Source organism: Dipodomys merriami, unplaced genomic scaffold (genome assembly GCF_024711535.1).
Source record: "Dipodomys merriami isolate MVZ:Mamm:240054 unplaced genomic scaffold, mDipMer1.0.p SCAF_27, whole genome shotgun sequence".
Classification (NCBI taxonomy): Eukaryota; Metazoa; Chordata; class Mammalia; order Rodentia; family Heteromyidae; genus Dipodomys; species Dipodomys merriami.
In genome coordinates, this window is record NW_027204159.1 from 5,149,782 (window position 1) to 5,164,873 (window position 15,092).

Below are 15,092 nucleotides of genomic sequence, written 5' to 3' on the forward strand. Positions count from 1 at the left end.
CATAAGAGAACTTTCAGAAGGCAGGTCAGGCACTACCTCAAGTCCATAGCATGCTGCATAATAAACAGGGGGAAAACCTTAGGGTCTTCATTTAGTTCAGACTGTCTTTTGTGATTCTCAGGCAATAGACCATCCTCCCTCATCATGACATGACATTTTCAACCTTAACAACTACTTAAGACAAAATTTATTATGCAAGTGGATGAAATTAAGTGTTAAGTAATCTTTTACTTCTGAACCACAGAATTATCCTTCAAGTTCTAGGAATTTCTTTATTCTAAACCCTTTTTTTTTGGGGGGGGGGGGCCCAGTTGTGGGGCCTGAACTCCGGGCCCGGGCGCTGTCCCTCAGCTCTACAGTTCAAAGCTAGCACTCTACCACTTGAGCCACAACACCACTTCTGGCCTTTTTTTTTTTTTTCTGCTTATGTGGCCTCATGCATGCAAGGCAAGCACTCTACCACTGAGCCTCCTTCCCAGCCCTCTAAACCCTTTCTTATGCTAACCTAAAATATATCTGTATATCTAGCATAGCTGAGTTGAGCTAAAACCATAAAGTAGAAGAAATCTGAATTTTCTTTAGCCTGTAACAAACTACTGAAAACACATTGGCTACTGTCTTAAATCAGCTTCCCAAAGACACAGGATGCTGAGTCATCAGCTAAGAAAGTCCTTGTAAGATAATTAGAAGGGACTGGGAAGGTGGCTCAGTGGTAGAGTGCTTGCTTTGCATGCATGAGGCCCTGAGTTCGATTTCTCAGCATCACATAAGCAGAAAAAGCTGGAGTGGCACTGTTGCTCAAGTCGAAGAGCACTAGCCTTGAGCTGAAGAGCTGAGGGACAGTGCCCAGGCCCAGAGTTTAAGCCCCACAACTGACAAAAATAACAACAAAAAAGATAATTAGAAGCAGTGTCCATGCATATGTTTGTACATGTGTATGTTTTAAAAAATAACCATGGCGAGCCCAGGCACAGTGGTACATGTCTATAATCCCAGCTGGACTCTCAGGTGGACTCTGGAAGGGTAATGGTTTGAGGCCAGTTGGGGCAAAAAGTTAAGACATCTCAGCCAAAAAAATAAAAAATAAAGACCATAGGTGGTACTATACAGAAGGTATAAATGGGACCATCCTCCAGCTAGCTGGCATTAAAACAAAATTTATTTTTAAAAAGCTAAAAACAAAAAGGGCTGAGGGTGTGGCTTAAGTGGTAGAGCACCTGCCTACCAATCACAAGGCTCTAAGCTCAACCTTTCTGCAGACAAAAACTAACTGATGTAAAAGAAGACCAAAGGAAAAGTGTAGACAAGCATGTTAACTGAAGAATGAGCACAATGTATCTTTTTTTTTTGGGGGGGGGGGAAGGGCCTAGTCTTGGGGCTTGAACTTAGGGCCTAGGCACTGTCCTTGAGCTTCTTTTGCTCAAGGCTAAGACTCTACCACTTGAACCACAGAACCACTTATGGCTTTTTTTTGATTACTGAGTAATCAAACCCAGGGTTTCATGCACACTAGGCAAGCACTCTACCACTAAGCCACATTCCCAGCCCCACAATGTATCTTTTATGTGTAAGATTTTGCTTCCCTGCATTTTATTTGGGTTAATATGTCTTATCTATAGTAAGTGGATGTTTTAAGTTATTAATGTAATAAAAATGTGTTTATTATATAATTCTCCTAGGCAGAAAGGATACATAATAAAATTTCACTTAAGATTTAGTTCGTGGTCTAAAACATTCCATGACTAAACTATCAACAAATTCAAAAGTTTCCATGTTAATACATTGTAACGCCATATAGTAATACCACAAAAGTTAAAATAACTCAGTCCAGCACTCCTGGATTACAATCTGTAATCCTAGCTATTCAGGAGGCTGAAATCAGGAGGATCAAGGCTTCAAGCCACACCAGGCAAAGAATTCACAAGATTCTATCTCAACTGAAAAATCTGGGCACAATGGCATAGGCTTGATATACTAGATATGATGGTAAGGTAAACAGGAGGGTCACAGTATAGTCTGGCCCCAGCAAAAATATCACATATCTCAAATATAACCAGAGCAATCTGGGCACTAGTGGTTCACTCCTATAATCTAGCTACTCAAGGAGGTGAAGATCTGAGGATCCCAAAAAGACAGAAGTGGAGGTGTGACTCAAATGGTAAAGTACAACCTTGAGCAAAAAAATAAAAAATAAATAAAAAACTCAAGCCCCAGAACTAACAATAAATAAAAATCAGAACAAAAGACAGGAGACACATTCAAGTAGCAGAGCTTGCCTATCAGCATAAAGCCTCTGATTTCCTAGTACCATTTAAAAAGAAGTCCTCCAGACTTTCTATAACTACTACTTCCTATGAGACTAAAGGTCTCTTTAGGGCTTATTAAAAACCAACAGTAAAGTGAACATCAGACATGTTCATTTAATTTCTCTTTTGAGGAAACACCTAATGATTTTCTTACAGACTTTTTAACAATAGACGTAAAAAAGGCCTTCAGGATGTATACATGCATTAGAGAGGTATACAACCTCTATCACTTGACCAGGTGCTGGAGACTTATACCTGTAATACTAGTCAGGAGGCTGAGTATCTCAGTTCAAAGCCAGCATGGGCAGAAAAATCCTTGAGACTCATATCTCCAATTAGTTACCAAAAAGGCTGGAAGTAGAGCTATGGCTCAAGTAGTAGAATGATAGCCTTGAGCAAAAAAGCTCAGGAATGGAGCTGGAAAAGTGGCTCAGTGGTAGAGTGCTTGCCTTGCATTCATGAGGTCCTGGATCCCATTCCTTAGCCCTACATAAGCAGAAAAAAGCCAGAAGTGGTGCTTTGGCTCAAGTGGTAGAGCGCTATCCTTGAGCTGACGAGCTGAGGGACAGCACCCAGGACCAGAGTTCAGGCACTATGATGGACAAAAAAAAAAAAAAAAAGCTAACAGTGCCTAGGCTCTGAGTTTAGGTCCTAGGACCAGCACCAAAAAGTTGACTCATTTGAACTTTCTATTTAAGAAAAACAAAAACTACTATTTACACTAAGCCGTGGAATGGCCTTTCCCTTCATTTCTTCTTGTGTCTGCCTTTGCATTATTTCAGTAGCAGCAGCTGGCAGCTTTCTATCCTCATTCAGTCTCTTACTCCATACTTAACCTTGGGCAAGTTACTCAGTCTCTCCGGGCCTAAGCTTGCTCATCTGTCAAAGACAGTGATAAATCTCATTGTGTGGCTGTGAAGATTAGCTAATACATATAAAGCACTTACAAACACTGAATGGCATAAATATCTCCTTAATAGCTAATGATTATAGTACCATAATAATTTATTCTTATTCACAGGGATTGAAGAGTTTAAAACTAAAGAAAGCAAAAAGTCTTTCTGGCTAAGAAGAACTGGTGAAAGGCCATTATCAGTTAATAAGGCTAAAGGGAGATTAAAGAATTATCCATGGATTTTAATCATCCTTTAAATCCCAAATGCTCCAAATCCCAAATGCTACCATAGTAAAGAGTTGACTGAAATCCCAAAATCCTGTTTAAAAGTTAGTGGTGAGGGCTACCAAAGTGGCTCAGTGGTAGAGTGCTTGCCTTGCATGCATGAGGCCCTAGGTTCGATTCCTCAGTACCACATAAGCAAAAAAAGCTGGAAGTGGCACTGTGGTTCAAGTGGTAGAGCACTAGACCTTGAGATGAAGAGCTGAGGGACAACACCTAAGCCCAGAGTTCAGGCCCCACTACCAATCAAAAAAAAGAAAAAAAAAAGTTAATGGTGAAAATTTGGATAGCGATAAAAGCATTCTTCAGACCCACCCTAAAAGATAGTACTGGCAAAACTTCATCTCTTTGGTATTGGACTGATACCGCTAAGCCTATTACTTGCTGAGCATGGGGCCCCAGTAACTAGGACTGGCTGCTGGGACCCTTGTTGGCCCATTTATTTGTTCACACACTTTAGCTGCAGTTGTCTGAAAGCTAGGGCCAAAACAAAGGACAGCGTTAAACATATGTGAAATAAAAACAATGGTTGGGCCGATATTCTCTCTCTCCCAAATTAAGTGCCCTTCTTCAGATAGCTTAAGCTACTGCCTGACCCACTTACAGAACATTTTTTTTTCCTTTTTTCTTTTTTTTGAATACTGAGTTTGAACTCAGGTGTTAGCACTTGTGAAACAGATGCTCTACAACTTGAGCACACTCCTGGCCCTTTTCTTTTTTGGTATCAGGGAATGAATCTAGGACCTTTCACTAGCCAGGCAGCCACTCTGCTTGAGCAACACCCCAGCCCTAGCCCTAAGCTACAAATTTTCTAAGGATGCTAGATGATAACAATGAGTACATAGGTTCATCAACTGTAACAAACATAACCTCCTGGTAGGGTGGTTTCTAGTAGAGGTGCCTATGCAGCTGGGCAAGAAGTCTAAGGGAAATATCTGTACTTTCTACTCAATTTTGCTATGAATCTAAAATTACTCTGAAAAATAGCATTGCTTTAATGAAATCCATTTTTTAAAAAGTTATTTCAAAAATAATGGGCATGAGGCCCTGGGTATGACTCCCAGACCATGCAAAAATGGTTAAGTAGTTTGCACATATGAAACAATATGCCAAATAATATACTACCCACTTTTATCTAGTATTTCTTTTTGTAAATTCATGAGCATATCTGTCATCCCTGGTGGATAAGAAATGTAAATAGGAGGATTTCAGTCTGGTCCAGCCTAGGGAGACTGTAAGGCTCTATTAAAAAAAATAGGCATGGCTCAAGTGATCAAGCACCTGGCTAGCATGTATACTGAGTTTAATACAACAAGAACACACACACACAAAAAAAAAAATCCAAGACTAGAGGTATGACCCAGTGGTAAAGTGCTTACCTAGGAAGCACAAGGCCCTGAATTCAAATTCTAGTAGTGTTTTAAAAAAAGTCATAATAATGCATCTGGAATCAAGGACCAAAAAAAAAAAACAAATACCCTAGAGTCAAGGACCAAAATGAGCCCAAGGACCTGAAAATCTTGTAAAAGTTTCAGAGCCAAGCCACAACATACTTAAGGGAGGAAAAAAGAGAAAAAGAAAATATGACTGGGAGATTTTTCCTCAAATTGCTTAAAAGCTCAGTAAAACGAAGTTAAAACCAAGCGCTGGTGGCTCACACCTGTAATCCTAGCTAATCAGGAGGCTGAGATCTGAGGATTACAGATCAAAGCCAGCCCCAGTAGAAAAGTCCATGAGACTCTTATCTCCAATAAAGCACTAGCAAGCCAGAAGTGGTGCTGTGGCTCAAGCGGAAGAGTGCCTGCCTTGAGCTGAAGAGGGCAGGGACAGCGGCCAAGCTAGAATTCAAGCCCCACGACTGACACACTGACACACACACACACACACACACACACACACACACACACACACACACACACACACAAGTTAAAAAACCTCTAATATAATTAAGTCAGCTTCTCTTTTTTTATTGTTAATAAAATAATCACCCTTAAGTAAGCACTTACAGAAAACCTAATTGTGTGCTGTATGACATGTTATCTTCCCCTTTTACATATGAGAAAACTGAGTTTATGAAAGTTAAGCTGTTTGCCAAAGAGTAATATACCTACTAATAATGATCAGTTCCATTTAAATATGCTTCAGAATACTTATACCCAAGATGCTTAGATATACACTACATGCACATAGAAACCATGGCTCATAGGAACTCATCATAATTTAGATAGAATTAACCAACAGTATGTCTTCAAAGCATTGATTTTACTATTAACCAATTCTACACCATCAGTGAATATTTTAACAAGTCAATTATATTATGAGTGAGTATCTAAACAAGTGGCTCATTAAAATAAGTAAATAAATAAAAGCTGGGTGCCAGTGGCTTATGCTTGTAATCCTAGCTACTCAGGAGGACAAGATCTGAGAATCACAATATGAAGTCAGATGGGGCAGGAAAGTCGGTGAGACTCTTCTTTCAATTAAACACCAAAAAGCCAGAAGCAGAGCTGTGGCTCAAGTGCTAGAGTGCTAGTGTTGAACAAAACAACTCAGGTCAAAACAACTCCCAGGTCCTGAGTTCAAGCATACACACACAAAAAAAGTTAAGGGTATGTTGGTAGTAAAGGACAGAAATAAATTTGCTTCTGACCCATCTGCTTTATGTTTTATTTTTTGAAATGCTAAGTAATGTTTAATAGCAAATATTCTAGTGTTCAAGGTGGATTGCCTGAAGCTTGAATATGAAGAATATGGGACCATAATGTTTATTATCCTTTTTGTTACAGCAGAAATCTAATATTGTGACCAACTACCATAGCCCTATGCACAGAAATTTAAAGAAAAGAAATCATATATTTTATGACAAAACCACTAGTTTGTTTCTATGCCAATAAGGACAAAGGTTTTCTTTGTGCTCTTCATTGAGAGCAGGAGATGACTAACAGACAAGAAACTAACTGAAACTTCTTTATTGTTATACTATGCATCTCCATACCAAAACAAAAAAAAATGAGACAACTAGTAGATAATTATGCTTCTTAAGCATGTGGAAACTATGTTCTAAAATGTCTACACAAAAACAATGAAAGAGTATACTATGCTCCTTTACTGTAATATAGTATCTCCTACAAGATCAAATGACTGATTATTTATGTTGGTAGCACTGGGGTTTGAACTTGGCCTCACACCTGCTAAGCAGCCACTCTAACATAAATGAACAATTAATGACATGCATACTATATCATACATTAAGTTAAATTCACAGGCAAATACTATTAGGACAACCATTTGTCAATAAAACTGATGGTTCTATAAATGTATATATCAAGTATGGTACCATAAAATTTAACCTAAATTGGACATGTCAGTTCACACCTGTAATCCCATACTCAGAAGGCAAGAGGAAGGCCAGTCTGAGCTACATAGCAATCCCTGTCTCAAAAACAAACAAAAAACAACAACAACAACAAGGAGCCGGTGGCTCATGACTATAATCCTAGCTACTCAGGAAGCTGAGATCTAAGAATTGCGGTTTAAAGCCAGCTCCAGCAGGAAAGTCTGGGAGACACTTATCTACAATTAATCAACAGAAAACTTGAACTGTACTGTGGGTCAAAGTGGTAAAGAGCTAGCTTTGAGTGAATAAAAGGCTTAGGGACAGTACCCAGTTCAAGCCCTATGACAATGTATAGATATAAACTCACTAAGGTCTGGGAGTGTAGCACATTGGTAGAGCACCTGCCTAGTATGCACAAGGTCCTAGGTTCCATGCCCAGTACCTCCCCAAAGAAAATGTTTAAACTCAAGAACCTCACAACGTAAATGAGAAATAACCTAAAGTGTCCTTTCATAGATAAAAGAGGACCCAACAAGACATCAAGAAGTAGAAAGCAAGTCTAGAGTTACCTCTGACATGCAAGTGATCCCTTAACCAGATCACTTGGCCCAACTGTCAGAAATGCCAGAATATATTGATGTGTATGCTATATGACTGAGAGGGGCTATGAGAAGCTTTATGCCCAGGAATCAGAAAAAAAGAGCAAGTAACAGAGTTTACAATCAGGATGGGTTCTGCAGCCCTCACAGTTATATTTTGCTATTTCATTAGCAATTAGATTATTTTTAACTTCTGATGGAGTAATTATTCCTCAGAATTGTTATTATCAATAGTCACTAAATTACTTAAGATGTTATAATTGTATATATACTTGCTTTAAATTCTACACAAAGAAATTAGATTCTCACTCAAAATCAATCCTGAAAAAGAGAACTTCTCCTGAAAAGGAGAAGAGGGCAACTTTGACAGAAAGGACAAACGGATCAAATCTCCAAGGCCTTCATAAAGAAGTCAAAGGAAAGTTCAAAGAAGTTTATAGGGAACATTCTAGAACACAGTGTTAGGAATGGGGTCCCCTTCACAACTAATTCAGTGCTCAGAAACTCAGATCATCAATAAATAATTTTAAATCATTTTATTTGTTCCTTAAAACTTTCTTTTCTTTATGGAAGAGGCAAGGAGGGAAAAATCTCAAATCAATGGCTTTAATTAGGCTACAAAAATGGTCACAAATTTTTATAACAATATTTTTTTTGCCAGTCCTGGGGCTTGAACTCAGGGCCTGGGCACTGATCCTGGGCTTCTTTTGCTCAAGGGTGGCACTCTACCACTTGAGCCACAGCACCATTTGCAGCTTTTTCTGTGTATGTGGTACTGAGGAATCGAACCCAGGATTTCATGCAAGGTAGGCAAGCACTCTACCACTGAGCCACTCTCCCAGCTAATAATATTTTTATTACATTTCTTTTTTCTACAACACCCTCATCTTAAACAGCTCAGCAATACTGGTAGTAAAACTAAGTGAAAACAGACAAGAGGAGGGAAAAACACCTGTTAAGAGTAAAATGTTTAAGATTTTAGTGTTAAGTTATAATTTGAGAAATGTCATTTAAATTTTTGGTCCATGTACACAGTTGGCCAGAAGGCCACATTTGCTTTGTGCTTCATAATACCCAGGAAAGTAGCCTATGGATGTGCTCTGTTTCACTCTTAAGCATTTTAACAAAGAATAGATAGCAAATGTGAGAGAAAAAGCTATTGTAAAAGGAAAATAAGCAGCTTAGTAGAAAACCTATCTGTTCCCAAGTTCTCCTGAGTAAAAAAGAAAACACAGTAATTATAGGTTCTCAGAAAACCACAAGAAAACAAACACACCCCTTACTAATGAGTTGAGAAAGAAAACTACAAATACTAGAACCACAATGCAGCTCATGTCTGCTTTAGAAGACTTGCTGCAAAACAGAAGTGTTTGGTTGACAACTGTTAGATACAATTTGGGGACTTTCATAATCCTGCCTCTGGATAATGAACCCCTTTCGAAGTCTGTCACTGTAAACCTTAAACAAATGGAAATTCTTTTTAATCTATGTTCCTAAAATACATTCTCATTTTATCTTCTGTGAGTGATTAGCTAAAATGATGTTGGAGCTTTTACTTGTGGCTAATTGTTTACAAGTCATGTAGACATTCTAACAATAGCTTTTTCTTAATTATACTCACAGCCTCTTTCTGAGCTAATCAAACATTTCCTCCTAAGACTCAGTTCTTGACTTACGACTAAATCCGATTCAATTGTGCCATCTTCATTTCATATGGGCCTGCACTACTAAAACAGGGAAAGTCTCTACATATAACTATTAATATACATATATAGTTACTGTCATAAATCAAGCTACATATAAGAGACAGAGAAACTATTAGTAATCTAATGAACATTCACAATACACAGCAATGACCTTGTGTGCAGATTATTATTCAGAATGACAGTACCTTATTTGAGAAAGGAAAAACAGAAGGTAATATGTTGTCAGGGTCAATTTGATAAAACAAAAAGTTAACACTAAAAGTATATTTTTCTTCTCTTTTTAAGGTAGAGAATGTGGGACATTCAAAGAGCCACATTTGAAATACTATACCACAGAAAGTAAAACATAGTCTTTGGGGCTCGAGTGGTAGAGTGCTTGCTTAGCAAATGTGAAGCCTTGGTTTAATCCCCGGTAACTAACACACACACACACACACACACACACACACACACACACACACACACACACACACACACACACACACACACACACACACACACACACACACACACACACACACACACACACACACACACACACACACACACACACACACACACACACACACACACACACACTTTGGAGCCAAGGTCCTTGGGTTCAAATACCAATCTCACTTAACTTCTTAACTACTCCTTCCTGATCTGTAAAAATAAGAATAATAGCATTTAAATAATAGGGTTAAGTTGTTATGAACATCAGATACATTAGATGAGCTATACTTGTGAAGTCCTTAAGACTTCACATATGTATAATTTTTCAATTAAATAAAATGTTGCACATGTGTCCAGCAATGATGCAGAGACTAAAATTTTTGTAGTGGTAACAGAAGTTTAAAATGGATTAGAGAGGACATTCAAAAATTAACACATCACTGGAGTGCATATAAGATTTCAAAAGCATTGACAAACATTAAACTAAATATAAATTCCACAGTGTTGGACTCTAAATATATTTCCAGTTGGCACCAACATATTCCTACATGTGCTTGTACATTCCTCTGTAGTAACTGAGGATTTTAACCAAGCCTGATCTCTGTGTGACCTTGGGAAGCACTTTGGCTTTTTCTTTCCCTTTTCAAACTAAAGGGGGCTGTGTGAAACTCAGTGATGGAGCACTTGTCTAGCAAGTGAATTCAGTCTTCAGTACTGAAGGAAACAAGCAAAAAGTAGAGGAACTGTGCTATATATCTGACTTCTAAGAAATACATGAAAAGACGGAAAATAATAAATTTTTTTACAAAAATTTTTAAAACAAAAAGCTCAGTAGATTAGAAAGCCAATCTTCCCACTTTCCTCACTTCAGAACAAAAATAAAAATAGAAAATCAATTCATTAGATTTTGCCTCAAGGCTTTACACTCAAGGCCTGGTCACTTTCCCTGAGCTTCTTTTGCTCAAGGCTAGCATTCTACCACTTGAGCCACAGGGCTGCTTCTGGCTTTTTCTGTTTATGTGGTACTGAGGAATTGAACCCAGGGCTTCATGCATGCTAAGCAAGTACTCTATCACTAAGCCACATTCCTAGCCCCATCAATATTTTTTAAAGTTTCTTAAATTACTCCAATGAGCAATGACCTCTACAGTCTCTTAGGAATAAGTCCAAGTACACAGAAACCATTTAATTCCCTATAATCTTTATGCTGATTTATAAAAGAGCTAAAACTTACAAAAGGAAGCATCCTGTAAATACTAATCTACAGATATTCATTAAATTTCCTAAATTTTTGCTTAAATAATTAAATCCTCTTTTTCTTAATACCTTTTCAAATCCTTTAAAATATACTTCATCTGTCACTGTCTTAGAAAATTCAAGTTGAAAAGAAAACAGTGATGTACTTGGTGAATAAAATAATCCCTAAATCTGCAAAATCCTCTTCCTTGTACTACTACTCTGCTCTAGCAGAATTTCTAGCAACTGATAGAAACATTTAGTTTGTAAGTAAAAAGAACTAATAGTTTCCATCTGATTATGTAGAAAATGAATGAAGAATGACCACAAACAAATAACAAAGCTGAGTTAGCTGGCTTAAACAAACTTTAAAATATGACTGAAAATGGCCTTACTAGCATCAATCCACTTCTGGTCAAGGAGAAACATTCTTGAGTTCTGCACACATTTCAGTCACATTTGCACACATATGACCCATCTAGAAACAGATTTTTGTTTTTTGTTTTTGTCAGTCATGGGGCTTGAACTCTGGGCCTGAGCGCTATCCCTCAGCTCTTCAGCTCAAGGCTAGTGTTCTACCACTTGAGCTACAGCACAACTTCCTAGAAACAGATTTTTAACTTGCTGCAGCTTACAAAGATATCTAATCACACTAACACAGAAGCTTATATTGCACTTGATTATGTATCAAATGGCACTGGTACATAAAAAAGGAACTTTATTATGTTAATCAATATTTTTTAAAATTTATTATTTTTTTGCTGCTTTAATATTAAGTGGCAAGGCATTTACCAAACTACCACTCAAAATCTCATTTCTAGTGCTCTCTTCGGCAGCACATATACTAAAATTGGAATGATACAGAGAAGAATAGCATGCCTTAGCAAGGATGACATGCAAATTCATGAAGTGTTCTGTATTTTTTTTTTTTTTGTCAGTTGTGGGGTTTGAACTCCAAGTGTGGGCGCTGTCCCTGAGCTCTTCAACACAAGGCTAGTGCTCTACTACTTGAGCCACAGCGCCACTTCTGGTTTTCTGAGTGGTTTATTGGAGATAAGAGTCTCATGGACTTTCTTGCCCGGGCTGGCTTTGAACCACGATCCTCAGATCTCAGACTCCTGAGTAGCTAGGATTAGAGGCGTGAGCCACCAGCGCCCAGCTGTATTTTTTTTAAATCAGTTCTAAAGACTATCAATAAAATCTTCTTTAAAAATGTTTCTTGGGGCTGGGAAGGTGGCTCAGTGGTACATTGCTTACCTTGAATACATGAGGCCCTGGGTTCGATTCCTCAGCACCACAAAATCAGAAAAAGAAGTGGCAATGTGGCTCAAGTGGTAGAGCGCTAGCCTTGAGCTCAAGAGCTTGAGCTGAGGGACAGCACCCAGGCCCAGAGTTCAGGCCCCAGGACCAGCAAAAAAAAAAAAAAAAAGTTTCATGATGACTATCATTGTGAAGATTAAAAGGTGTTTGTGACTTAAAGAAAATTTTTTTCATGTTTAAAAGTCTTTCTAAAAGAACTTTAAGTACATACACAAAAAGAGGCAAATTAATGAATGTACTGCTGGGTTATTTTGTCTGTCAGCACAGACACAATAATGTAACAAGCTGGGTTGTTGGGTTTTTTTTTTCATCTTTACTTTTTTATTATCTTTAGTTGTTCAAAGGAGGTATCATTCAACAAATCAGTTTGTGAACATAATGTATCTTGATTGATGTCATCCCTTTCATTTTGAAGGGTTTTTAAAAAATTGTATTGTTATAAAGGCGATGTACAAAGGGGCTGTACAAGCTATTTTGAACAAAATGCCAGAAGCGGAGAAGGGGTAGCTGGTCTAGCCTGGGGTGGGAAAAAGGTAAAAATGTTGGCAAGGGCTGGGAATGTGGCTTAGTGGTAAAGTGCTTGCCTAGAATGCATGAAGCCCTGGGTTTGATTCCTCAGTACCACATAAACAGCGCTGTGGCTCAAATGGTAATGTGCAACCTTGAGTACAGAGCAGCTCAGGGACCAGAGCCCAGGCCTTGAGTTCAGGCCCAAGGACCAGAAAAAAAAAAATGTTTCCAAGACCCCAGCTCTACCATTGGCCATACATGGTATCACCCCAATGATAAGGGAAACATAAAGAGTATCACAGTCCAGGGTAGCCTAAGCATAACACTAGACTCCATCTCAAAAATAACAAATGCAAAAAAAGTTGGAGTGGCTCAGTGGTGGAGTATCAATTAGCTAGTGCAAGACTCTTGAGTTCAAAACCAAAATACCTAAAATATATATACCATCTAACAGTAGATTAAATTTTATGGAAAACTGATACTCTTTTACATTTACAAGATCTGGAAGCCAAACCAGTTTCCTGTTCTGCCCTGGGAAACTCGCAGAATACACATAAAACCCATATGGTACAATAGTACGTAGTGCTGGGGAAGGTAAAAGCTCTTTTCAACCTGAAGTAGTATAAAACAAAATTGAGCTGTTTAAAAGAATAATTTCATTTGAACAAATTAGACGTGAGAAATTGTAGAGTATTACAAAATAAACATATCGTAAAACAAAAACCACTTCACTATAACCTAATCATATAAAATTCATTTTAAATCTAATTATATAAATGAATCATTTATATGACCAAGGAGCTACATTATGGATGCATTTTGTAAGGCTTATTAAGAGTAAGCATTTTTTTCAAATTAGTCTGTAAGATCTTATGATCTTAAAAATCAAAAAGTCAATATTCTTCTCCTTTGACTGAATTAACATGATTTTGGATTAGGGAAGGTCTAATGTATAGGCATTTATTGTCTGTGGACACAAACACATGTGGGAATACCCATTAAAATAACCAGGAAGACACGGTCAGCTCCCTGTGTATAGATACCTGTTGCGATCTCCCCACCTAAAAAGGCAGGAAAACGGAGCTCTAACATTAGTTGTTCTTCCGTGAGAACGTAATGAAAAATACCTTGAGCTAGTCGGCAGAACAGGGATCAAGTTAAAGCTCCAAAATGTGTAACCAGAAACGATCGGGACTACTGTCTGGACTACTGCTTCTCTTGGGGGGAAAGTACAGGTCCGCTGTCCAGCCCTGGATGGGGAGAGGGGTGCGAAGGGGACGGAACGACTGCAGGGTGACCACTTACGAGACGTAGGCTGGGTAGCCAAATCCTATCAGGTTGCAGAGGAGCGATGCTCCATAACCGAACACCAGGTACAAGGCCACCAGCCCGATGACTCCTGGGGAGGAGGAGAGACGTGGTTGGGAGACGCCCGAGCACGGCTGCCCGCGCCCACACGGAGAGGCCGGGCCTGGCTGGGCGTTTTCCTCCCGACTCGCTTTAAAGGAGAAAAACAAACCACCCAAAGGTCGGGCCCGCCCGTCCGTGGGGCGCCGCCTGGGTTCGCTGGACACCCGGCCGCCCTCCCGCCGTTCCTTCCTCCCGCCCGCCCGCGGGCGCCCCGCCGGGCCGAGAGTCTAGAGGGGCCGGGATTCCCGCACCTGCCTGCGGTCCCCGCCCTCCCGGGGAGACATCCCCTCCAGGGCGAGCTCCCCGGGTCCGGGCAGGCCCCGACCCTCCGCCACCACTCCGCGCGAAACCTGCGCGATCCCGGGAGACGGGCCGGGCGGGGACCGACACGTCAGCGCCCGCACCACGCGGCCCGGCGCGGCCGCCGCCCTCCCCGCCATACGACCCCCTCCCCTGCCCCCCGGCCCGGGTAGGGGCCCGCGGGGCCCCCGGCATGCTACTCGCCCCGCGGTCACCCCACACCGCCTCCGCCCCCAGCAGCTGCTGCAGCGGCGGTTTCCCCGGGCCGGGCCGGGGACCGCGAGCCTTGGCCGGCCGCGGCCACCCACCGAGCGCGATGTAGCTTCGGTTCACGCCGGTTTTGGCCTCGAGCTTGGCCAGGAGGTCAGTCATGCAGTTCTTCTCGTGCAAGAACCGGTCGAACCTCTCTCTCATGGCTGCAGACATGGCGGGGACCGTCGCCGCCGTCCGAGCTGCTCCGTGTGCGGAGTGGACACAGAACCCGGCTGGCGGGGCGGGGGCGGGGGCGGGGGCGGCGGAGGCGGCGGCGGCGGCGGCGGCGGAGGAGGCGGGCGAGGACCGCGGCGCGTCTGCGCGTCCTCCCCTCGCGCTCTTCGTTCGCCCCGCCCCGCCGCGCCCCGCCCCGCCCCGCGCCCCCGCGCCCCGCGCCCCGCCCGCCCTGCTCCGCTCGCGCTCCGCCGCGGGCGCCACGCCCGAGAGGCCGGGCCACGGCCGCTCTCGGGGTGGTGCGCGGTGGCCCGGAGCGGCCAGGAGCCG

General features: G+C 41.1%; 1 protein-coding gene and 1 non-coding gene across 2 annotated transcripts in view; one reads left to right on the forward strand and one right to left on the reverse strand.

Annotated features, from left to right (window-relative positions):
* Reep5 (receptor accessory protein 5) overlaps positions 1-14,884 on the reverse strand; it is a 31,936-nt gene extending 17,052 nt beyond the window's left edge. The window contains exons 1-2 of the mRNA XM_070036064.1: positions 14,645-14,884; positions 13,932-14,025 (exon numbers count right to left, since the gene is read on the reverse strand). Of these exons, the coding sequence (XP_069892165.1) occupies positions 13,932-14,025; positions 14,645-14,762 (212 nt within the window). The 5' untranslated portion in view covers positions 14,763-14,884. The remainder of the gene's footprint in view (positions 1-13,931; positions 14,026-14,644) is intronic.
* On the forward strand, positions 11,617-11,720 carry LOC138837526 (U6 spliceosomal RNA). The gene has a single exon (XR_011375331.1). It is a non-coding gene; the product is annotated as a U6 spliceosomal RNA (small nuclear RNA).
* Positions 14,885-15,092: the final 208 nt, after the last annotated feature.